This window comes from Dermacentor silvarum, chromosome 4 (genome assembly GCF_013339745.2).
Source record: "Dermacentor silvarum isolate Dsil-2018 chromosome 4, BIME_Dsil_1.4, whole genome shotgun sequence".
NCBI classification, from domain to species: domain Eukaryota; kingdom Metazoa; phylum Arthropoda; class Arachnida; order Ixodida; family Ixodidae; genus Dermacentor; species Dermacentor silvarum.
Genome location: NC_051157.2, coordinates 3,172,661 through 3,198,743, shown reverse-complemented (window position 1 = coordinate 3,198,743; position 26,083 = coordinate 3,172,661). Strand labels below are relative to the sequence as shown.

Below are 26,083 nucleotides of genomic sequence, written 5' to 3'. Positions count from 1 at the left end.
GTCATGAGCATAACTAAGGCTTTCGCCCTACGGTTTCTTAGGTGTAGCTAAAGGGACTACTGAGGACTCGTGACATGAATGTCAAGTGTGGGTTCTTGGTGTCTCACAGGAGACCAACCACCACGGGTTCGAGCTTAGCGAGCCACAGGGCCGCGTCAGCCCTCGCCTCCAGCACTGCTCGCGCGCGAGCTTAGAGGCCGCAAAGGGGCTACCGAGCGACGCACGCAAAAACACAGCAAAGCCCTGAGTTGACAGAAACCGTTTACTGAAACCGTTGGCACCAGCACTGCACAAACGCCCGCGCGGCGGGGAGCCAAAGGGGTCCCGCACCAGGGCGAAAATACAATAACAGGCACCCATAGCATGTCGCGGCGAGAGCACAGGCTCAAGCTGGGACACGCCGCTAGGAAAAGTCCCAGCGGCTATGCTACTTGCTCTGGCGATAACCAATGGGTCAACTCGCGAGAGCACGGGCAATATCCTTCGGCTTAGGCTTTCGGTAAGTGCGGCTCGGCGGGGTACGACCTCGCGCGAGCACTAATGGCACCGCTCGTCAGCTTAGCGTCGGGAAAAGGATCAGCACAAAGTACGCACTCCCCGCACGGGCAAAGGCACTGTGTGCGAGCTCCAGTCCTAGTCACAAAGGCGTCGGCAGACAAGAGGAAAGCATGAACGTACCGTGCGCAGGTCCCGGAGAGAAGTCAGAGCCACGCTCCACCGCTAGCAGCCGAAACGGCGCCGCCTCGTGACGTCAGCGCCCCGCCCTCAGCGCAACCACCGCGTGCGCAGCGCCACCACGGGAACCAGTTACGTGGGACGGGGAAAAACCGGGACAACAGAAAAGGTGAAGCCCCGCGCACTGGCGCCGGTACAACCCTCAATCCCCACGTCATGAAAGAGCCGCCTACGTCTTGGTGCTCTCATGGTAGTTTTTTTTTAACATGGTAGGCTCCCTGCACACTGCTTCGCATAACGTCGATTCCCACAGGGCGTGGGATCTGCCGGCTTTTTTTATTTTTAGTTTTTTACGATGATCCTTGCATATTATTATTATTATAGTGCATGAAAGTGATTTTATATGTCAGAATGCGGTGTTAAGAGTGCTTGCTGGGCTGAGGTTAGCATTTAGCTTGTGCATGAAAGACTCGATTATCTTTGGTGCATGAGCCCCTAATAGCTGTTTCGCCAGTCTGGTAGGGGGGGGGGGGGGCATTTAAGGAGAGGAGGATGTGGGGACTTAGGGATGCGCCGGCACCATTGTGCGGGCTTCACCTGTTTGCCGTCCCCCGCCTATCCCTGCCCGCTCCCAACCGGTTTCAACGGTGGCGTTCTAATAGTGGTGGTTTGCGGTGGGGGCGGCGCGCTGACGTCACGCACGGCCACGTTCGGCAGCGAGTTACTGAGCATGGATCTCGATCTCCGGGACCAGCACAGGGAACGTATATGCTTTCCTCTCGTCAGCCGACAACTTTGTGACTAGGACTTGAGCTCGCGCACAGTGCCTTTGCCTGTGCGGGGGGCGTGTACTTTGTGCTGATTCTTTTTCCTGACAGCCAAAGAGCGGTGCCTAGTGCTCGCGCGAGGTTGTACCACGCCGAGCCGCACTTGCTGAAGGCCCAAGCCGAAGGAGACTGCCCGAGCTCTCGCGAGTTGGCCCATTGGTTATTGCCAGAGCAAGTAGTAGAGCCTCCGGAACTTTTCGTGGCGGCGTGTCCCAGCTTGAGCCTGTGCTCTCGCAGCAACGTACTACAGGCGCCCGTGTCTCTATTTTCACCCTTGGTGCAGGTCCCCTTTGGTTCCCCGGCGCCCAGGCGTTTGTGCAGTGCTGGTGCAGCCGGAGACAATAAATGGTTTCCATTCACTCGGCAATTCTGTGTTCTTGTGTGCATCACCCGGTAGCCCCTTGCGGCCTGAGCTTGCGCGCAGTGGTGCTGGAGGCGACGGCTGACACGGCCCTGCGGCTCGCTAAGCTCGAACCCGCAATGGTCAGTACTCCTGTGAGACCCTAAGACCCTACAAAGTATAAAAAGCACTCGCACTACATAAACATGTTCTTTCTTCTGTTGTTCACTCTACATATGGCTCCTGACATAACAGGTATGACAACAATGGCATGACAACAACGTGATGCCAATCCTAGCTGATGCAGCCTGACCAGTGCATTATTCCATGCCTAGCTCACCCTTTCAAAGTACAGTGGAATGCCGTTGATACGATGTTCACGTGCACCGGAAAATAAAAGGTATAATCCGAAAATCATATTATCCGAAATGTATTGCTTCTATAAGACAGTGGCCAGGAAATGAATAGTAAACGTATTATCCAGAAAAACGTATTATGCAGAATCGTATCAACGAGATTCCACTGTACAAGCTGCGGCCATGACGGGAATGGTATGACGAGAGTGGGATCAGTACAACATAGTGACGACGATGAAACAACATGACAACGCAGGAATGATAACAAGTAGGGGTTGTGGGGAGCACACGCTGCCACCTTCTCCCGCGGGCGCTCGCCCGTCGCTTGCGAACGGAGCGCACGCGGCGGATCGGGCGGACATCTCGTGCGCGCACAACGCGCGCCGCGGGAGCCGGGCGGACACGGGAGAAGTGCACTTTGCCCTCTCCCGGTTCTCGCTCGCCTCTCGCGACGCGCGCGCCCGCGCGGGAAGAGGGAAAGTATCTGGCGGGCGAGGAGGACACTCCCCTCGCGTAAAGGTAAAAAGATAAAAGAGCGCGACCGAGAGACCCCCGGGTCTCTCTGACCTCGCTTGACCTACTGCCTGGACGGAATTTACCTGCTGAAAGCCGTGAGTGACCTCGTTCGCGTGACTACCACACGCGACGAGGCAAGCCTATTTTATTAGTTGTTATACAGAGCGGACTTCCCTCTACAAGTGTGTTTTTTGCTGACAGCAATAAACGTTGTTGAGTTGACTCGCTGGTTGCCTTATTCGCCCGAACCCTACGTAGCTGCGATTACACGCGCTACGGGTTGGGGAAGACCCCCACAGGGTACGGCGATACGAAAGCCATCTTGTGTATGAGCTATTTGGCAAGACTGCAGGCAGCCAGCAGCAGCAGCGAGAGGGTTGAAGGAAGAGGCAAGGAAAGATTCACTTTAAAATAATCAGAATGTGCCCACAGCAGTGAAAAGCATGTCTCAGATCAAGATGCAGGTCTTGCGCCACAACCACACTGCAAAGAAAGTCGCGAGGCCTTCGCCACTGCGAGTACGAATCATTCACAAGAAGACAACAATTGCAGCTTTCACACTGTTTCTGTTGAAAATATAAACAAAATTTGCTGATTAATTCAGTACATAAATGGGTGTTGATTTAGTAGGGATTTCTTTATTGTTCTCTAGATACCTTCGATAATTTGACATTCAGTTGATTCGGGCATTTTTTTCAGCCCTGTGAAATATGAATTAGCGAGGTTTTTGGCAACACTGAACTCGGGTTTCTCTGCATTCTATATGTGCAGCGACTCGCAAGAGGTGCTACTAAGCAGGGCCCCAGCTGCTGCCTAATGGGCTCTTCTCAGAGGCATTTGGAAATGAAAAAATCAGATTACCTCTGTGTTATTTTTCGTGGTGGACTGTGATGGACGAGCACTGCTGCCAGCAGCTCCAATGGATGCAGCTCTTCGTGCCCGTGCCACCATGCGCACATCAGAGAACCCACGGGTGCCCCAGGGTGTGAAGCGAGGTTTCCAGCACGAGTTGGTGTGCAGAAAGGAGGATGCTGAAGGAGGCGCCCCATCTGTGGGTCGTGTCACCAAGTGAGGCAGTGGTGCCGCAGCCTCCTCCCAGTTGGCCACCTGGAACATAATGGTGGCATCTGAATCAGTCCGGAGATGGCATTAGTGTTTATTGATGCAGTATCTTTCATCCAAAGCAAACCAGAAATACGCACAGGCTTGCAAAGTTTCTCATCCAAAGAAACAGTGGCATTACATGTCATTAAGAGGGTTAAACTGCTTCTTTTTTATGAAGAGTCTTCTGACTTTCCTTTGTGGGGATGCGCGACTCTCACGTGTGCCCTGATGTTGTTTTCCCCGCATGCCTCCTGTAGTCCGGCTTCTCTGCGTGGCTAAGCCCGGCGGTGGTTGCGGCGCGTTACGAGAGATGGCGCGAGTGTCGCGATGCTAACGCCACCGAACGGCGGGGTCACTTGGGAGAAAAAGGTCGGAGGCGCTCTCTCTTTGGCTTGGGATCGGTGACCAACACGCATGGATGCTTCGCGCATGCGCCGGCCCGCTTTGCGCGACCGTCGCGCGAGGCTAGGAGCAGGACACCGGTATGGACGAACACGGATCGTTCGAGCGCGCCACCGTTCGCGTGACTGTAAACGTGAACGACTAGGCGATGGTGTCACAGCATGGGGCGAACGTATTCGCTCGCTATCGGGTCACGGTGAGTCGGACATCCTTGATTTGTCGCGCGCCCGTGTGAATGTTCTATTGGTTGTAATTCGGCTAGTATGTATTAGTGTATGAAAGGTGCAATAAATGCCCTTTTGATTGTCTGCACTGCTGCGTTGTCGTTCCTTTGTCCCAAGAGCACATGTGTGAGACCCCACATCTGGCTGCCCAACGTGGACCTCTTGGGGTATCGGACGATAATTTTAACAGTTTTGCTCAGTTCGAGATGTTTCAACCGAAGCGTAGTCCTAGCGTAGATTTTGATCGCTAGTGTCGGCGGTGTGCTTTCTTGAGCGAGGCGACGGTTGCTGTAGCGTGTTTGAACTTTTCAACATGCTAAGCCTTTTCGCGAGTGTTTTGAAGTACACTCGTCGGTACGAGAGCCACGTGGTCTGCATCCTGGGAGAGCGAGGCCTAGCGTCCGCGGAGCATTAGCAAGCCTGAAGCGAGTGAGTACGGAGGCCTCGTGGGTGGTCCGAATTTCTTATGTAAATAGCTTCTTCTATATTTTTGACTTCGGAAGTCGAGGCTCAGGGAGCCGAGTGGCCGCGGGCCACGGGTGCCGCTACGGGCTGACTGGTATTGCGGCCTGGCACCGGGCGCTCCGACACCGTCTGGGACGGTGGGCGCCGTCAACTTGGATGCTGTGTGCACCGAGCGGAGTAGGACCACCTCACAGAGCTAACGTCTCCTCGCGGCTGCCTGTTCTTGTGCCCATTTTGGGTGATGTTTTCTTTTTTCCTTTTTTCGGATGCCGGTTGTTGTCAAAGTAGCGACGCATTAGGCCTAAGGCTTAACGAAGCCGCCTGTCGCACGTTGAGGGACACAACCTGGTGGACCGTGGTATTGAGGTGTCACACATTGCTTCCTTCATTAGCTCGCCTCGCACGAATTGAAATTACTCGTTCGACTCAAGAAAGCAAGCTTTGTTCACGTGAACTTAGCATCTGCAATGCCACCCGAAATTTTGCTAGCCGAATTGAACATCGTACCACGTGGGCGATGCGTATGCCGAATTCCTCTCCCTTGCACTACTTTAGTGTTTGTCGAGTGCGTTGAGTGTACGCAGCGTGAGCGGAGTCACCCCTGGTTTGCTGTCACCTGCACATCGTCAGCGCTGCTTCCCCGGACTACAATCGAGCTACCCCAGGCTTTGGAGATGCCTGTGGTCAATTCAGCGCAGCGACTTCGGCGGCCGCCAATGTCCGGCTCGCAACCCTCGGCGGCTGGGAAAAGAGCCGGCAGTCACCAACGGCTACTGCGGCTCTCGTCAGCAGGGCGCGAGCGCCACTTGCTCGTGCAGACTTCTGCGTTGCCGTTTCCGGAGTCCTGGGCTGGAGTCGTGCCATCGAATCTGCAGACGTGGTGCTGTGGCCAACGGAGGCCAGCGGTGAACCCCAGAGTCAATGTCGGCTCGCACGTTGTGGATAACGCGTGGACCTTTACTCGGCGGCGCCACTGTCGCATGTACTAACTTTTGTTCGCGACGCGCACATTGATAGGCCATGTGACATGTTTCGCCGGCGTATGTGTAGTGATTTAAGGTTGGGGGGATGTGGGGATGCGCGACTCTCACGCGTCCCCTGATGTTGTTTTCCCTGCATGCCTCCTGTAGTCCGTCTTCTCTGCGTGGCTAAGCCCGGCGGTGGTTGCGGCGCGTTGCGAGAGATGGCGCTAGTGTCACGATGCTAGCGCCACCGAACGGCGGGGTCACTTGGGAGAAAAAGGTCGGAGGCGCGCCCTCTCTTTGGCTTGGGATCGGCGACCAACACGCACGGACGCTTGGCGCGTGCGCCGGCCCGCTTCGCGCGACCGTCGCGCGAGGCTAAGAGCAGGACACCAGTATGGACGAACACGGATCGTTCGAGCGCACCACCGTTCGCGTGACTGTACACGTGAACGACTAGGCAATGGTGTCACAGCATGGGGCGAACGTATTCGCTCGCTATCGGGTCGCGGTGAGTCAGACTTCCTTGATTTGTCGCGCGCCCTTGTGAATGTTCTATTGGTTGTAATTCGGCTAGTATGTATTAGTGTATGAAAGGTGCAATAAATGCCCTTTTGATTGTCTGCACTACTGCGTTGTCATTCCTTTGTCCCAAGAGCACATGTGTGAGACCCCACACCTTAAATTTAAAAGAATATCTTGATTACCAGCAGAATATGCAGTCACTGATGAATATGTATGCCTCAGTTTGAGCCCCTTCTCCTGTTTCACAGAAATGCACTAGAGGTTCCACAATACTAAAAAAGGGCTAAGCAGAACAGTGAAGCTGAGAACAAGTTGCAAATTGTCAATGAGTAAACATTGCCTTCCATGACACTAGTCCTACTCCATGCGATACTGTAATAGGTAATGTTGCAAGTGCCATACATTTTGGACCAAAGTGTACGAAAATATGTTTTCTTCTCCCCCCCTCCCATTTCCTGCATTAAAGCTAGTCATGTCAAAATTTATCACATGAAGTATTAATCGTTGTAGCGGTCATTTGTGCAGTTGCATTAGTTCTGCACTGAATGTAAGCTGTAGCAACCCCATGAAGTTGGCATCACATTTTGCGTCAGCACAAGACTGCCCATCTTCATAAGAAACCGAACACATAAGCCAACCTTCACAATATCACTGATAAGACGACTGATCTGGAATTCTTGCTACTTACAAAGCTCTCACAGGATCACAAAAACCTGGTTGCACTATGATACACATACTGACCTAATAAAATGAATGCCTAGAGAAGAGATGCTGCGGACGAGTGTGTATCACAGCTAAGAGTTGTGTGAATGCAGTTCAATGTGACACAGCCAAAACAATTCAGTGCAAGATTACATTACAAAATGATGTCCACTTTGCAAGTGCAGTGTATAAGCTTCGACTTCCCCCCAAGTTACTAGACCAACTGAGCACTGTGTATTCATGTAAATAGGAGCGCTCTGTACACCAGTAATGGCAGGAGACTATACCCACCATTAAAAAATTTGCAGAATCTCCCTCACAGTAGTGTCGAAACGTTCAGCACTCATAAATTGTTACAATCCATTAACTTAAACCAAAAAATTCAAGGAGAGACAAGAATGGCTTTAGGAGAGACAAGAATGGATTTAAGTGTTTTCATACAGTAAAAAGATAATTATTCAGTTCCAGAAAAAAAAAAGATTACTGTAGTAAGTACGGTATAGCCTGTGGGAACGCTGGCATGAATAGTGGATAGGAGCCAACTGTGGACGAGGAAGATGACAGATGCACGAGCAGTGGTGCGTGGAACGCACGAGTGGCGGCTGGGCGTTCTTGGGCGCGGCCGGACGAGGCTGGAGCCTGCTGCTGTGGACCGCGGGACCAAGGCGTTTTCCCACATTGGCGCCCAACGTGGGGCCCCGGCTGAGTTCTGGGATGGACCATGGTCGTGGGGAAGGTTGGAGGTACCCGTTCCACAGCGGGTAGCGGCTACTACCCGGCATGCTGCGTGACCATTTCTGTGGTGCGAACTGCACCTCTGGTGTTCCATGACGTGCGGTTCCGCCAGTTCCTCCTCTGTCGCCGTCAGCGAGGCTGGCGTTGGTCCTGGTGGTGGCATGGTCTTCTACGCGCTGCTGCAGCTCCCGGCGCCGCCGTTCGAGAAGGGCATTGCCAGCGCAGGTGACATCATGCGCACGATCGCGCCAACACCACCTCAAGAGCGGCTCCGTCCTTCGGTGCGTGGTTCTCTGGTTCTCTGCTGCGGTTGCGGTGCAGTCTCTGGTGGCAAGGCATTGAGCGGGCAGCGGCTCCTTCCGGCGACCTGCTGCGTGCACTCATCAGAACGAGGTCGGAGAAGAAAACCAGACCAGGTGCGCGCCAGGGGACGGTTTAGAGCCTTTCGGTTCCTGCAAGACCTCAACTCCGAAGCTGCACCACCTGGGTCTGCTCAATCTTCGCGAGGAGTCCGTCATAGAAGCCAGTCAGGTTTAGGGCCTGCAAGTTCCTGGAAGACCTCGGTGACTCGGCTTTGACGGCTCCGCCGATCCTCGTTCGGTACATTATCAGTCTTCAAGGTTTGACCGCCGGTAGGAGTGCCATGCCATCGCCGCCTTCGCAGCGCAGCTGCGGGGTAAAGTGCCATCTATGGAGGAAGGAATGGTGCTAGCGAATGCTTGCACCCGTTGTGCCGACGACCAACTACACCACCCACCGCCGACTCGTCGCTTCTCTTCATTTTGTGCCTTTCGGCGCGCTTGCTGTGACAACGGGGCGGAGCAAGCGAGTAATTTTGCAACGCGGAGCAGCGGTGTGTGTGTCTTTTGGTGTGTGTGTGTGTGCGACAATTCAACTGTCAACTTGCTGAAATTCAAGCTGGACCATTTTGAAAATGCCAACAACAACACAGTATAACCTGTGGAATGAATTTGAGGCTATTATAAAGGACTATGTGGACTGGTTCAAACCATGTCCCATAAAATGCTCTTAACATTGCAGACCTTTGATAATCCTTGGGATTACTCACATGAAGCAAAACCTGAAAAGGCACAAAAAAGAAAAGGCCTTAGATGAAATGTCTCGCTGAGTTGGGGCTGCATTCTAATGAACGACCAAACAAACACTGGCAATCTTTTTCAAAAATTCCCCATTAATCATGTGCAGGTTCAGGGAAATGACGGAAATCCGTTGTTTCTTCCGCCACTAGGCAAACTGACAAATACTTCCTTGACTCCCTCTCTACCCTCATTCTCGGGGAATGGAGGTCTCGGGTGGGACCACCTGTGCTATAGGAAGGAGACGACTGCGAGAGACCGACCAGAGTGGAAGCAGCTGGAATCAGCGTCATCCAAGCACCAAGATCGAGAACACAGAGCAATAACAGAGGCCTTAGCACTAAGCACAAGCGATTTTATCACTTGTGCTTTACTCGGCTTCTTGCAAGCCGAATTTCTGCCCATTCATCAAACGTCCTGGAAGCCAGCAGGTCGTGTTGGGAAGATCCAATAAAGCATTTGCTTTGTTTCGTTCCCACTGTGTGTGTGTGTTGCGTTTGCACCTGTGCACCCGTTTACCTCAGAGGTCAGTAGCCCTGAGGTGCGTGTGTGTGGTGAGAAACTAGACAGTGTCCATAGCACATACGTAAGGAATAGGCGGGGTGGAACCCAATCACAAGGTATTAATGCATTCTTAGGGTACTTCACCCACTTTCTGGGGGCTATCTACCTATGTATTTTATGCATGCTTGTTTTTAACCATTTTCCTGCCTACATGGGTGACTGGGTAGTCTGTGATTGAATGGGTAGCGCATCTGGCTGCTGTGCTGAGGAAACTGGGTTTGAAACCAACCACTGGACCAACTTGGGTCACTGAGTATGTGCCAATGTGTGCATTCGTGCCAATCTTCAACGAACTTCTTTCACACTGATTGGGTCAATGTAGGTGTGGGTTAGGGTAGGTACCTCTGCTCAAAGAAACTCTTTGACACCCACTTGGAGCACTAAGTATGAACCCCACGGTCTGTCCTGGTCATCAGTGAACCTCTTTGATGCCAACTTGGGTCACTGGGTATGTGCCAGTTGGTGTGTGCCTCTGTTTACAGGGACCCTAAAGGCAAATATCAAGTCAAGCTAAAGTAATACATTAGTGCACGAGAATCTCTAAGGCGTCAATATTATTGTGAACAGAGCCTTCGTAATTGAGAAATTGAGGTAAATGCAGGACACAATTAGAGACTCGCACGGGACATTCAAGTGCTTGCCCGATGACAAAGACATTTAAATTTGTGGGGATTGAGGGAGGCGCATTAAAAGTACAGGCGTATCAGAAAGAAATCCAGGTTTAACTGTAGCACAGGATATTGCTGAACTTCGTTCTTCTGTCAATTAGTGCTTCAAGGCTGTTGAGTTTCGTCTTAACGCTTTAGAGTCATCCAGTACTGCGTCTAGTGTACCTAAAAAAATGATGGATGAATTAAAAAGCGCAAATGGTTCTCGAAAAGGTGATTAAGCTCACGGTTCAGAATGACGACCTCGAAAATAGACTGCGCCCTAATAATTTGATTCGGTATGGAACTTCAGAATTTCCAGATGATGATAATGGGGCATTGGTCAACTTCGTTCCAAAATTCTTCACATAAACGCTTTGCATGGACTGCCCACAAATTGAAAGGTGTCATAGGATTGGTACCCGTAAGACAAGGCACTCCCGCCCCATTGTTTTCAAACTTCTGGATTTTCGTGAGAAAGCTCAAATTCTTAGAAATGTGTCTAAGCTGAAAGGTTCCAGTCAACGCATAACTGAAGACTATTCAGAAAACGTACGATCTATCAGAGGAAAGCTATGGGAGGCAACTAGATCTTACCGCAACAACGGCTCCTCCGTGCGCATAGTATACGACCACATGTTTATTGATAACGAGCGCTACAATTGGAACGTGCAGACTAATACGATTGTGCAGTCTCGTAATCGAGATACAAGGGCGCCTCTGCTTCAGCTACTGCTTCTAATTCTCGATGACGTCCACGTGACTTTCCCGATAATCTTCGCTTTTTAAATATTAACGCCAGAAGTTTAGTCAACAAGTTTCCCGATTTCGTATCATTAACTTTGTCTTACGACCCCCATATCATTGGAGCCATGGTTTCATAGTGAAATTTGCAATACTGAAGTAACGCTACCTGGCTTTATTGTTATAAGAACTGATAGAACAGAAGGTAGAGGCGGTGATGTTGCCTTATATTGTCACGAGCCTCTAGAAGTGGACTTGAAGGTTTAATAACCCGTAGAGCAGCTGGCTCTCGGAAGACGCGACCGTCGGGGCTGGCTCGAGCAGAGAAGGGGGCGCGCGGTCTTCTTTCTTCTCTTGGGCTCGACCCACTCTTGCCCTCGACCCACTACCTACAGGTGGCAATATCCCCCCTTCCGAACAAAAGCATCGCCTCGATGCTAAAAAAAAAGAGGCGTAGAAGACAACGACGAAGAAGGCAGGCAAAGCGAAAGTACACAAAAAAAAAAGTAGCCGGCACAGTCAATGAACGAAGAAGCAATCTCCCAAAGATAAATGAAAAGTAGAAACAAAGAAGGAAATGAGAGAGCAAAAAAAAAACGAAAACAAAAAAAGTTACGGACGCGCAATGTACGGCTTCATGCGCACAACATGAACTATGTCTGAGCTCAGTTGTCTTTGTGTCCTACTCCGTGTCTGCGATGATGTGTCCGGAACAACTTCGTAGTTTACGTCACTGACGCGGCGGAGCACTTTATACGGACCGAAATACCGGCTTAGCAGTTTTTCACAGAGACCACGACGGCGAACGGGGGTCCACACCCAAACTTGGTCCCCGGGGTTGTAGGACACGTCCCTGTGGCGGATGTTGTAGCGTCGTGCGTCTGCCTGCTGCTGCTGGCCGATATGCAGCCGCGCGAGCTGCCGGGCTTCCTCAGCACGCTCTGCAAATTCCTCGGCGTCAGTTGTCAATAGGTCAGCGTCTTGACACGGCAGCATAGCGTCCAGCATCGTCTGGACTTCGCGACCGTAGAGAAGGCGAAAGGGCGTGAAGCGCGTCGTCTCTTGCACGGCGGTGTTATACGCGAAGGTCACGTAAGGCAAGATCCGATCCCATGTTTTGTGTTGAACGTCTATGTACATTGCGAGCATATCTGTGACCGTCTTATTCAGTCGCTCGGTAAGTCCGTTGGTCTGCGGATGGTACGCGGTCGTCTTGCGATGCCTGGTGTTGCTCAATTCAAAAACCTCGTCCATAAGCTGCGCTGTGAATGCTGTCCCTCTGTCAGTTATTACAGTGGAGGGAGCACCGTGACGCAAGACGATGTGGCGCATGAAGAAGTGGGCTACCTCTGAGGCCGTGGCTCGTGGGATCGCCTGCGTCTCAGCATAGCGTGTTAAATAATCAGTCGCGACGATCACCCATTTGTTGCCGTCGGCAGAAAGGGAAAACGGTCCGAGAATGTCCATTCCGACTTGGTCGAAAGGCGTATGAGGTGCTTCAATTGGCTGAAGTAAGCCAGCCGGTTTAACGGATGGTATCTTGCGGCGCTGGCATTCACGACAGCCTTTAACGTACTGTTTGACGCTTGCCGAAAGCCCGGGCCAATAGTACATTTCGCTTACTCTAGCGAGTGTTCGTGAAAAGCCTAAATGACCAGATGTCGGTTCGTCATGGCAAGCGAAGAGGACGTCGTCGCGCATGTCCCTTGGAACCACCAGGAGGTAAGCACGGCTGGTCGAACGAGCATTCTTCTTATACAGCACGTTATCTCGCAGACAGAAGGACGTCAGCGAGCGGGACAGATGGCGTGGTATGGTTGTGTTGCGACCCTCTAAATGATCGATGATCGGTCGAATCTCACCGTCGTCACGCTGCCGTCTGCTCAAGTCCGACGAAGTAATGGCGCCCAGGAAGCCGTCATCATCCTCTGTTTCCTGACTGGCAGGATCAATGGGTGCGCGGGACAGCGTGTCAGCGTCTTCATGCTTACGGCCAGACTTATAAACGATGGTGATGTCAAATTCCTGTAGCCGCAAGCTCCACCGTGCCAGTCGTCCTGAAGGGTCGCGCATGCTTGCCAACCAACAGAGGGCATGGTGGTCCGTCACTACCTTGAAGGGACGACCATAGAGATAGGGGCGAAACTTGATGATCGCCCACACGACCGCGAGGCACTCCTTCTCCGTAGTCGAATAATTCGCCTCGGCATGGGACAGGGAGCGGCTGGCATACGCTATAACTCTTTCCACTCCATCTTGAAGCTGGACGAGCACTGCGCCAAGGCCAATGCTACTGGCGTCGGTATGCACCTCAGTATCAGCATCATCGTCAAAATGTGCAAGAACGGGTGCTGACTGAAGGCGCTGTCGTAATTCAGCAAAAGCCGCCTGTTGCTCATTATGCCACACAAATGGCGTATCGTCTCTTGTAAGGCGTGTCAGGGGTTCCGCTATCTTCGAAAAGCCTTTAATAAACCGGCGATAGTAGGCGCACAAACCCAGGAAGCGCCGAATGGCCTTCTTATCGGCAGGAGCTGGAAACGCGGCCACAGCGGCAAGCTTGTCTGGATCGGGTCGGACCCCTTTGGCGCTTACTACATGACCGAGGAACTTGAGCTCTTCGTAACCAAAGTGGCACTTTTCGGGCTTAAGTGTGAGGTCTGCCGATCGGATGGCTTCTAGCACACTCCGTAGGCGGTGAAGATGCTGCTCGAACGTTTCAGAGAAGATGACCACATCATCCAGGTACACAAGACAGGCCTGCCACTTCAGTCCAGTAAGGACAGTGTCCATCATTCGCTGGAAAGTAGCCGGGGCTGAACACAAGCCAAAAGGAAGCACTCGAAATTCATAGAGCCCATCTGGAGTCACAAAGGCTGTTTTCTCGCGGTCGCGTTCGTCTACCTCGATTTGCCAGTACCCGCTTTTTAAATCGAGAGAAGAAAAGTACTGGGCGCGCCGTAGTCGATCTAACGAGTCGTCGATACGCGGCAGCGGGTACACGTCCTTTTTAGTCACGTTGTTGAGCTTGCGGTAGTCGACACAGAAGCGTAGCGTTCCGTCTTTCTTTTTGACAAGAACGACCGGAGATGACCACGGGCTGTTGGAAGGTTCGATGACGCCATCGTCAAGCATCTCTTGGACTTGCGTACGTATGGCTTGGCGTTCTCTTGCCGACACGCGGTAAGGCTGCTGGTGTATCGGGCGTGCGTCGTCGTACGTGATGATCCTGTGTTTAGTGATGGAAGTCTGGCGTACCTTGGAAGAATGTGCGAAGCAGGTCCTGAATTCAAGCAAGAGCTTGCGCAGTGCTGTCTGGCTATCGGTGGACAGTTCAGAATTGATGTCAAGATGGCCCAGAGACGTGTCTGCTGTCTCCACTACTTCTGACGTGAAACAGTTGTTAACGTCTGCTATTGCGTCTGCAAACGCTAACGAAGTGCCGCGGAACAGGTGTCGGTGCTCGTAGCTAAAGTTGGTAACAAGCAATAGCGAATGACCAGCACGAATCTGTATAACACTGCGAGCCACACAAACACCTTGTTTCAGTAGGTGTTCCAAGTTACTTTCGGCCACCGCTTCGCCATCGCGTAAGCCACAGCATGTGACGTCGACGAGGACACTGGCACGTGGAGGAAGCGTTACACTGTCAGCAGACACACGAAGTACGTCGTCGCGCCGTCGGCCGTCTTGCACGTCGATTGCTCGTTCGGCAGAGAAAGTGATACGACGCTCTTGCAGATTGATAATCGCGCCGTACTCCTGCAGGAAGTCAACCCCAAGGATAACGTCGCGGGAGCATTCGCGTAAGACAAGGCAGCTCGCTACGAATGTAGATCCTTGAATCTCAACTCTAGTCGTGCAGGCGCCCAGCGGAGTAACGATGTGGCCGCCAGCCGTCCGAATCTGCGAGTTATGCCAGGGCGTGATCACCTTCTTCAGCTGCGTTGCTATTTTGCCGCTTAGTATCGTGTAGTCTGCGCCGGTGTCCACTAAAGCACTAACGGCAAAACCGTCAACAGTAACTGGTATTTCGAGCGAAAGCCGGTCGTCTCGTTCAGTTGCAGGTGGTGTCGGGTCGGTATCTTTCCGTAACTGCGTCCGTCGGAGGTCTTCAGCGCTTCGACCGTCAGCGACCTCGCCCCCAAAGATCGCTTGAGTTAGTTTTCCCGGCGGGGACTGGTCGACCGCTCGGGAGAATACCGCTGGGGCGGAGGTGAAAATCGTCTCGGAGACGGCGAACGCGACTGCCGCCGGGCAGGCGGTGGCAAGCGCTGCTGGGACAGGTATTCCTGAATGTCCCGGGGTCGTTGGCCGTATCGGGGCGGCGGCGAGTATGCGGAAAAGCCACGAATCCCAAGGCGCCGGTATGGGCACTGGCGGTACAAGTGGTCAGCTTCACCGCAGCGGAAGCACAGAGGCCGCGAATCGGGTGTGCGCCAAACATCCGACTTCCGAGGGGGCGGGCGTCTATCGTCGACGTAGTGAACCGCTTGCTCCGTACGATGGGCAAATGGAGCGGCATGAACAACGGGCGGCGGCGTGTACTCAGCGTCGTAGTACGGTGTCGGCTGCACCGACTGAACAGACACCGTAGGAGGAGCACGAACGAATAGCGGCGGAGAGGAAGCAGGGCGCTTCAGGGCTTCCGCGTAGGTCGCACGAGGGTATTCAGGAGGTACTGCCGCAGCGTTAGCAGGAGGCAAGGTATCACGAAGCGCCTGGTGCAGTTCGTCCTTGATAATGCTCGCTATGGAGCTTACCGTAGGTTGCGGTGTTACAGCGGCCTTTTGCAACTCTTCACGCACTACAGAGCGGATGAGTTCTCGCAGTGAGTCGCCGTTGCTTCCTATGGCCGTGAAAACGTCAGCAGCAGACATGATGTTCGCTTGCCGCTCATACAAGTTCGAGCGATGCAGAAGCATCTTTTCCATGGTTACGGCCTCGGACAAGAACTCCGCGACCGTCTTCGGAGGGCTCCGTATGAGGCCAGCGAAGAGTTGCTCCTTGACCCCGCGCATCAGATGACGTAACTTCTTCTCCTCCGTCATTCTTGGATCCGCACGTCGGAAGAGGCGCGTCATGTCTTCGACGTACGTGGTCACAGTTTCGTTTGGCAACTGGACACGGGCCTGAATCGCTCGTTCCGCTCGTTCGTGGCGATCAGAACTGGTGTAGGTCTCCAGGAGCTGACGACAAAACTCGCGCCACGACGGCAGTAGCCCGCCGCGGTTCTGAAACCACGTACGCGCGCCATCCTCCAGGTAGAAGTAGACGTGTCTGAGTTTTTCCGTGTCGTTCCATTCGTTCACGGAGGCCACGCGCTCGTATTCGACCATCCAGTCTTCGACGTCTTCGAACACTGTGCCATGAAACGTCTTTGGGATCCGTGGGCTCTCAAGTGTGTAACGGTTCGACATCGTGCTTCCCGTACCGGTTGGGGCGGTTTGAAGGGTGGCGCTGGTCATACCGGTCGATGTGGTGGGAACCGTAGCCTCGACGACTTCTGGGGACAGTCCCCTGATCCTGCGGCTGGCCCGATGCACGGGAGTGTCGACAGGCACTGGATTCGTAGCGCGGATCCTTGGAGGGGTCTGCAACATCCGTGAGGACGCTTACCCAGCACCTCCACCAGTTTGTCACGAGCCTCTAGAAGTGGACTTGAAGGTTTAATAACCCGTAGAGCAGCTGGCTCTCGGAAGACGCGACCGTCGGGGCTGGCTCGAGCAGAGAAGGGGGCGCGCGGTCTTCTTTCTTCTCTTGGGCTCGACCCACTCTTGCCCTCGACCCACTACCTACAGGTGGCAATATTTATAGTCCGACTTAAAATTTTCTGTGCTTCATGCTCCATCTCAAACTGAGTCGGTTCAGTGTAAAGTTTATTTTGAGTCATTTACTTTTGTTGGTGTCTTTTACCCCCTACCTAACTTGATCGCCGACCCTATGGTTACCTTGAATGCAATCATTTAAAAAGTAGCACCGCATTCACCAAATCTAATATGCATGGGTGATTTTAATGTCCCCAATATACACTGGCTGTCGTTATCTCTGCTAGGCCATGATTCCTGGCCCGTGCCCAGAGTGGGCACGGCGCATCGACCAAGAGCATGTTGGTTAACAGGCCGTTCTTCTGCCTTGTGCAGGTTGTATTGATCAATCTCCGCGGAACTTCAAGCATCATCGATGCGTATGCTGTCGACACGTGCCTTTGGCAACCGTTGTCGCTTATGATGCACCATCACCTGCGCGGCAACTTCACGTCAGGAGCGCCACCCTTCAGCCACCACGTGACCTCTGCAGACCAGGCTATAAAAGACATCCCGCAGCGGTTCCGCTTCAGTGGGCACGGCGCATCGACCAAGAGCATGTTGGTTAACAGGCCGTTCTTCTGCCTTGTGCAGGTTGGTGGCTATTGTTCTACTATCAAGAGTGATTGTCTATGCTTTTTGATTCTGCCGTGCCCACGGAAGAGCTTGGAAATTGCCTCTGATGTACATTGCATGTGCAAATTGCTGCTCTGTGGCGATATCGAATTGAACCCTGGCCCTGACAAAGCTACTCGTGAATTGCTGGAGCAGCTGGTGGAAGGTCAGAATACATTAAGTTCTGAAATAAAAGCGCTCAGGGAGCAACAGACGAGTGTCGAACGGACAATAAAGGATTTGTGCTCTAGATTTTCGGAATTGGAAAAACAAATTACGCGAATAGACACCCTGGAGCAGACTGTTAGTTCCCTTCAGAATAAGATTACTGACTTAGAAGATAGAAGTAGGCGATCAAATCTGCTTGTGTTCGGAATAGAAGAGGAACCCGATGAGAATGAGGATATTCTTTAAAAAAAAGTTCTTGACGATATTTTCTCCAAAAAACTTGGTGTTCCCTGCTCCTCTGTAGGACGAATTCACAGGCTTGGCAAACCAGGAAGAACAAGACCAGTCATTATCTTTTTCCAGAATTATAATGAAAAACAGAAAGTCTTGAAGAATGCTTATAAACTTAAAGGCAAAGACATATCCCTTCAAAGTGACTACTCGCCCAACACACTTAGAAAACGCAAGCTATTGTGGGAAAGTGCTAGGAAAGAAAAAAAGGAAGGCAAGAAAGTAATCTTATTAAACGATAAACTGCTTGTGAATGGAACACTATATGCATGGGATGATGTCAAGAATAGACGAGTGAAGCTACCAAGCCGCCAGAGTGCTTCTCAAGCACCTTGACTTGCGACTCCCAATGACCAAACCCTTAGGTTATTAAACATCAATGCACGTAGTGTCCTAAACAAAACTGAAAAACTAGAGGCTATATTGCTTGAATAAGATCCTCACATAATTGTAATTACTGAGACCTGGCTACGTGAAGAGGTTGATGACGCAGACGTCTTTCCTCCCAACTATCAGGTATTTCGCTGTGACCGATGTTCTCGAGGGGGAGGGGTTGCGGTCCTTGTAAAACATGGCTGTGATGTTACCGGCATGCAAGCAATCGCCGGACACGAAGCTATTTCTTTAAAAGCATCATGTTTCGGTTATTCCTTCCTAATTTTCACAGCTTACAGGCCTCCAGATTCACCAATAATATTCCTAAATGATCTTGCTGATCATATGTCTACATTTAGGAGCGAAAAAATTATTCTGGCGGGCGACTTCAACTTGCCAGGAATTGACTGGGAACGCCCATCTCCAGCTTCCGGCCTTGGCTTGCATGCTGATAAATTATGCGATATAATGCTCTGTCACGACCTTCAACAAGTTGTCTGTAAACCAACAAGTGTGCAAGGTGATTCTTATTCAGTGCTTGACCTTGTATTCTTGAGTCGTTCCATTGAAAATTTATCAGTATCAGTTGAACGTGGTTTGTCAGATCACTGCATGGTCTACGTTTCGTTTCCTATGCGTAATATGAACAAAGAGCCCACCACTAAAACAGTTTCATTCAAAGACTTTTCACATGCAAATGATGAAAGTGTATTAGATTACTTGCAGTACTGCCTTGACAGTTTTGATGGTTCTGACGTTGTTGAACTATGGGAAAAATTCAAGAACATTTGCTTCCATTGCATAGAAAACTTCGTCCCAACAAAAATAAAGAGAACATGTAAAAAAAATCCTTGGATTAATCGAGAAATCATACATCTCACTAGAAAAATTAAACGGATGAAACGTCGTAGAACCGATCGATGCATAATTCAAACCCACAAATTGAATCTTACTGAAACCATAAAGACTGCGAAAAGGTATTACTTTGAGCACACACTGCCGGAGTTTATTCAAAACTCCCCCCAAAAATTTTGGAATTACTTAGCGGAAAAGAAAAAGCCTATTAACCAAATTATGCACGAAGGCGCATTACTTGTGGACAAGACTACCATTGCTGAACAGTTTAATATACATTTTCATAGTGTTTTTACGGCTCCGAATCCATGCAGATTTCGCAGTGATGCATTTCGTTTTCCTGACCCAGGGATCGTGCCACTGCCCGGATTAACTTCAATGTTGTTAAATCTTAAAACGAAATCGTCTCCTGGTCCAGATGGAATTCCAAACATCTTTTTGCGCCGTTATGCAGAAATAATATCAAAATTTCTCGCTATAATTTTTCGCACCTCATTTGCCACAGGAAAGCTGCCTTCTGATTGGAGGACAGCTTGCGTTGTGCCTGTGCCTAAAAAGGGTGACAGGACGTTGGTTTCTAATTATCGTCCCATCTCACTCACTACCTCTTGTTGTAAGTTGGCAGAGCATATTTTAGCGTCCTATATAACTAAATTTCTTAATGACAATGGTCTACTCTCACCTGTTCAACACGGATTTAGGAAAGGATTGTCCACTGTGACCCAACTTACTTCTGTTATACACAACTTTGCATCAGTGCTTAACCACTCAGGGCAGGTCGATGCCATTTTCGTAGACTTCCGAAAAGCGTTCGATGTTGTATCCCATGCAAAACTAATATACAAACTTGAACAAATTGGACTTCCTAAATTTGTAGTCACGTGGGTTTCGTCATATCTCACCAGCCGCACTCAGTTCGTTAATATTGATGGTCATCATTCAAATGATTTACCAGTTACTTCAGGTGTCCCTCAAGGAAGTGTACTGGGCCCATTGTTATTCCTGATATATATAAATGATATTGTCAGTATTATAACCGAACCGGTTCAGATTAAGCTGTTTGCTGATGATTGCATACTGTTCAACGAAATTAACTCTCCTCATGACCAAGTTCTGCTTAACTCTAGCCTCCAGAAAATTGACACGTGGTGCAGTAATTGGGATATGCAACTTAACGCCGAAAAAACAGTTTTTATGAAGATTACTAATAAAAAACTTGTGCATTCCTTTGCGTACACCCTTCCATCACATCCCCTAATAGAGGTTAATGAATATAAATACCTTGGTGTTACCATAGCAAACAGCTTAAACTGGAACAATCATATTGCGAATGTCTGCTCGTCCTCCTACCGAAAACTTGGGCTTCTCCGCCATAAACTAAGAAACACTCCTTCCAGGGTAAAACATTTAGCATACTATAGTCTCATCAGACCAAAACTAGAGTATGCTTGTTCAGTTTGGGACCCCTATACTAAACAGAATATTGAGGCACTGGAGTCAATCCAACGGAAAGCCGTACGCTTCATTTTTTCCAAATACCGTACTACCAACTCTCCCTCCGCTTTAATGAAAGAACATGCCATTCCACCACTTCAAGCACGAAGGAAAATCCAAAGACTCAAATTTCTATTTTTACTAAAGAACAATAAACTTTCTATGAGTCCTTATCCGTATCTTGTGCCCCTCACTACCCGTCATACAAGGTATCATCATGATCAGTCCCTAACTCCATACCACGCCAGAATAAACGCCTTTAAGTATTCTTTCTATCCACGCACAATTGAAGAAAGGAACAGGCTGCCTTCTGATGCGATTATGTCCATCGACTCTATTGACAAATTGATTGTTTCTTATCCATAGTCATGTTTTGCATTTGTATAAGTTTTCTCCTGTTACTGCTCTAACATGCCCCACTGTAAATAAGTGCTCATGTTCTTTTTTGTTCTTGTTTATTGCTGTCATTGCGATGCAATTCTCATTGTGCAGTATTGTATTCTTATGCCCCTCCTGCTTGGGCCCACTAAAGGGCCTGCAGTATTTGGTAAATAAATAAAATAAATAAATAAAATTCTCAATTGTACAGTGTGGGTATGCGCGACTCTCACGCGTCCCCTGATGTTGTTTTCCCCGCATGGCTCCCGTCTCCTGTAATCCAGCTTCGCCGCGTAGCTTACGGCAGCGGAGTTGCAGCTTACTACGAGAGATGGCGCTAGTGTTGCGCTGCTAACGCCACCAGACGGCAGGGGGGTTACGCGGGTGCAAAAAGCAGAAGGCTGTTCCTCTTCGGGTTGGGGACAGTGAGCTATGCGGACGTCCCGCGCGCGCGCCGATCTACGCTTTGCGAGACGGTCTCTCGTGGCTAGGAGCAGGGCACCAGTATGGACGAACACGGATCGTTCGAATATGCCACCGTTCGCATTACCGTACACGTGAATGACTAGGCGATGGCGTGATACCATCGGGCGAACATATTAGCTCGCTATCCAGTCGCGTTATCATCGCGCTATCAATCAATCGCGCTATCAGTTCCTTGATCTGTCGCACGCCCATGTGAATGTTCTATACATAGTGATTCGGCTAGCATGTATTAGTGTATGAAAGGTGCAATAAATGCCCTTTTGATTGTTTGCACTACTGTGTTGTCGTTCCTTTGTCTCAAGAGCGCATATGAGACCCCACAGTCTTCAACTTACCAGTCTCTCTTCTCGTCGTCACATTTGTGGGGATGCGCGACTCTCATGTGTCTCCTGTAATCCGGCTTCAAGCCCATTTATTACTTATTATACAGAGCGGACTTCCCTCTGCATGTGTGTTTTATTGCCAACAGCAATGAACGTTGTTGAGTTGACTCGCTTGTTGCCTTATTCGCCCGAACCCTACGTAGCTGCGATTATACGCGCTATGGGTTGGGGAAAACCCCCATATGTTGAATCTTTGAAGTTTCTTTATACTCTAATTACCTCCCCACGATTCCCCCTACATAGCAAATACAATGCACCCGCTACATCTACAACCACCAGACATCACCATGAATTTAATACAGTTAAACCTGGATATAACGAAATTGACGAAGTCCCTAAAAATTTCGTTATAAAGAGGTGTCACGATCAACGACACGCCACACGTTCGTCCCGAACTTATCCTTTATTATCCACTCCAACCCAACGCACCACACCACTCACGTTCCCCCATACACCTCTCTGTCCCCCGCACACACTCACTCTGACGCACAAGGGCCGGGGCAAGCGAGCCCAAGACACGCGATGAGGAGCCACGGTTCTCGGAGGCCAAGCGCGGGATCAACAGTAGTTGATGGAGCGGATTAGAGGTGGCGTGAGTGCGGGGAAGACAACGGCGAGAGTGAGTGTGTGCGGGGGACAGAGAGGTGAATGGGGGAACGTGAGTGGTGTGGTGCGTTGGGTTGGAGTGGATAATAAAGGATAAGTTCGGGACGAATGTGTGGCGTGTCGTCGATCGTGACAGAGGATTTCGTTATATGCAGGTTCGGCACGAAAATTGGAAGAAGAAACGCTTACTGTATGTACTATCACACAAGATTTAGTCCCAGTACACTAAAGTTGCGATGAACAAAAAAGTCCCAGTTTCGCCCGAAAGGCTAAGTTCTTTGCGATTGCGACAGCAAATTAGCAGACAGCTATACGAAGTAAGGATAGTACACTCAAACCTCGTTAATACGTACCTGCTTAATGCGTAATTGTGGTTTAAACCTAGTTGCGAAGATTCCCCCACCCAGCCCCCAATGAACCCCATGTATTGGCTGACCGCTAAAGCCTTAGTCGCTCACTGCCCACCAAACGGTTAGTACGTAATATTTTTCTTGTTCTACACGCACAGGCACAAAATCGGCAAAATCTAATGCGCGCAGACGTTCAATTCACGAGTTGCGACGCCCGGACGACAGTCGCCAGCGATAGTGAACTTACCACATGGCCACCATGACGTATTTCCTGCCGATAGCCGCGCACAAAGGAATGGCCTTCGAGATAAGTTCCCGGTAACACGGAGAAGCTGCCGGTAGGGGGTGCGAATTCGCTGTCGGAGTAGTAACCGCGCAAAAGCCCATTTTATTGCGAAGTGCATTTGTGCCGTCGCCGTGGACGTCGCTTTGAGGTTCCGGGTAGAGTCTAAACACGGCAACATCGTCGCCGCGCGCCGCACGCTGTGCGTGCGACTAAATGCTTGCGGGGGTCAGACTCAATCTCGCGCGCGCGAGGGAGAAGGGAGGGGTGGAGGGGGACGGAAGCGCGCTTCCGCGCTAGGCACGGCGGGGGAGGCAAGAAAGGGAGGTTAGTGGCGGCCGCCGTATCTTGAAAGTGATCTGCGATGTGGAAAAAGTGTGCGCCCGCGCGGGCTTATCTTTAAAGGGAACTGCAGACAAGGTCAATATCTCGCTTTTCTTTGTCGAAGCACTCATCCTTCGAATGTGACACCAGGTACTGGATGTTTGGACGCGTGTCGTTTCGCACAAGCGCGAGGCGTCGGAAACGTAGAGCGAGCGACACGATGGCGTCGTAGCGTCGTATAGCGTCACAGTGTCAAGTTAGTGAAGTGAAACGCAGAGATTTGCGCAGTAACCAGAGAGTGACGCAGCCAGCACGTTGAAAAAAAAAATGTTTTTTCTTCGGCAACATCAACAGGAAAAGGAGACTGCCGGCTTGGCGGGCTGGGTCAGCTGCAGCAAGCGGCGGGGTCAAGTTTGAATGAAGGGAAGGGGAAAGGTCACGCGCGGAAGTACGTCACGCGCGGAAGTACGTCACGCGCGGAAGTACGTCACGTGCGGAAGGGGAAATCACTGTCATGCGCGGAAGTACCAACCGACTGGAAATACGCGAAAGTCATCCCCATACCAAAAACAGCAAATCTGTCTCTCCTCACATCCTACAGGCCAATATCTTTACTCTGCACATGAGCAAAAACCCTCGAACACGTGATTTTCAAACACATTTCCACCTTTCTTAACGACAACGCAATCACTGACGCAAGACAACATGGTTTCCGGGGAGGATTTTCTACCATAACTCAGCTCGCAGAAACAGTTCCCGACTTAGCGACAGCTGCAGATAGACAAAGCCAAATCGACTTAATATTTCTCGATTTTGAAAAAGCATTTGACCGCGTCTCTCACACCAAATTACTGCTTAAACTTAAACCCATTTTACAGAACGACACCTTAGTTAACTGGATTAAAGCATACCTTTCATTACAGAACCAATGTGTTCAAATCAACGATGTAGCTTCGACACCCACAACTGTAGACTCTGGTATTCCACAGGGATCAGTGTTAGGGCGGCTCTTCTTTCTTTTCTTTATCAACGACGTCATCAGTGACATATTCGTCAAGATAAAGCTTTTTGCAGATGACTGTATTTTATATAACGAAATATGGAATTCAAATGATCGGGAAGCTTTAAAGACCTCGCTGTCTAAATTACAAACATGGTGCTCGAAATGGCAGATGACTATCAACCTCAAAAAGACTGCTGCAATGACCATTACTCGCAAAACATTTACTTATAGCATTAACAACCTGTCTTTATCTGTCGTGTCTACATACAAATACTTGGGAGTAGTAATAACATCAGATCTTAGGTGGAATGAACATGTAACATACATTCATAATAAAGCAATGAAGAAACTAGGCTTCTTAAGGCGATCAATAGGAAACGCTTCACCTGAAATAAAACTTTTCGCATTTAAAACATTCATCCGACCCATTCTAGAATGCGCTGCGATTGTTTGGGATCCGCACACAAAAACCAACATCACTAAAATTGAGAAAGTCCAAAGAAAATCAGCTAGGTTTATTTTCAATTCTTACAGCTGGCGCACATCCCCATCATCTCTTCTAGAAGCTGCAGAAATGAAAAACCTCGCAATAAGGCGTGTGGGTTCTTGGTGTCTCACAGGAGACCAACCACCGCGGGTTCGAGCTTAGCGAGCCACAGGGCCGCGTCAGCCCTCGCCTCCAGCACCGCTCGCGCGCGAGCTCAGAGGCCGCAAAGGGGCTACCGAGCGACGCACGCAAAAACACAGCAAAGCCCTGAGTTGACGGAAACCGTTTATGAAACCGTTGGCACCAGCACTGCACGAACGCCCGCGCAGCGGGGAGCCAAAGGGGTCCCGCACCAGGGCGAAAATACAATAACAGGCGCCTATAGCACGTCGCGGCGAGAGCACAGGCTCAAGCTGGGACACGCCGCTAGGAAAAGTCCCGGCGGCTATGCTACTTGCTCTGGCGATAACCAATGGGTCAACTCGTGAGAGCACGAGCAATATCCTTCGGCTTAGGCTTTCGGCAAGTGCGGTTCGGCGAGGTACGACCTCACGCGAGCACTAATGGCACCGCTCGTGGGCTTAGCGTCAGGAAAGGCTCAGCACAAAGTACGCGCTCCCCGCACGGGCAAAGGCACCGTGCGCGAGCTCCAGTCCTAGTCACAAAGGTGTCGGCGGACGAGAGGAAAGCATGAACATACCGTGCGCTGGTCCCGGAGAGAAGTCCCGAGGCACGCTCCGCCGCTAGCAGCCGAAAACCGGCCGCCTCATGATGTCAGCGCCCCGCCCTCAGCGCAACCGCCGCGTGCGCAGCGCCACCGCGGGAACCGGTTACGCGGAGGACGGGGAAAACCGGGGGAAGGAGAAAACCGGGGGACGCCAGAACAGGTGTTAGCCCGGGCAATGACGCCGGCGCAACCCTCAATCCCCACAGGCGTTACCGGGACAGAATGAAATTTTTCTTCTCACTCTATAATAATCAATGAGGAATAGATAAACATTATATATTCTACTGGCTAGCCACCGCTGCACACGCTCTTATCACAACAAAAAGGTTAGAGATTTTTCCTGCAGGACCAATGCATTTGAAAATTCTTTTGTCCCGTGTACGATTTCCGAATGGAACGCATTACCCGCCACAACTGTTTACTGCCCAACAGTTTCATCTTTCTGCACTTTGTGAATAAACCATAGCATTCATCTCGCGTCTCTACCCGTCAAATCATGATTGTTAAAAGGTTTTTCTTGTGTTGTTTGTTACGCAGATTCTTGTTCAGTGTCTGCTATCTTGTTT

The 26,083-nt window shown here is 50.6% G+C and overlaps 1 protein-coding gene across 2 annotated transcripts in view; it reads right to left on the bottom strand.

Moving 5' to 3' along the window:
- Nucleotides 1–3,333: 3,333 nt before the first annotated feature.
- The window catches only part of LOC125945148 (transmembrane protein KIAA1109 homolog), a 303,684-nt gene continuing 280,934 nt past the window's right edge, over nt 3,334–26,083 (bottom strand). Inside the window, exon 22 of one of the 2 annotated variants that reach the window (XM_049666733.1) lies at nt 3,334–3,821. In XM_049666733.1, coding sequence (XP_049522690.1) covers nt 3,567–3,821 — 255 coding nt within the window. In that variant the 3' untranslated portion in view covers nt 3,334–3,566. The remainder of the gene's footprint in view (nt 3,822–26,083) is intronic. The other variant, XM_049666732.1, reaches the window with a different exon arrangement.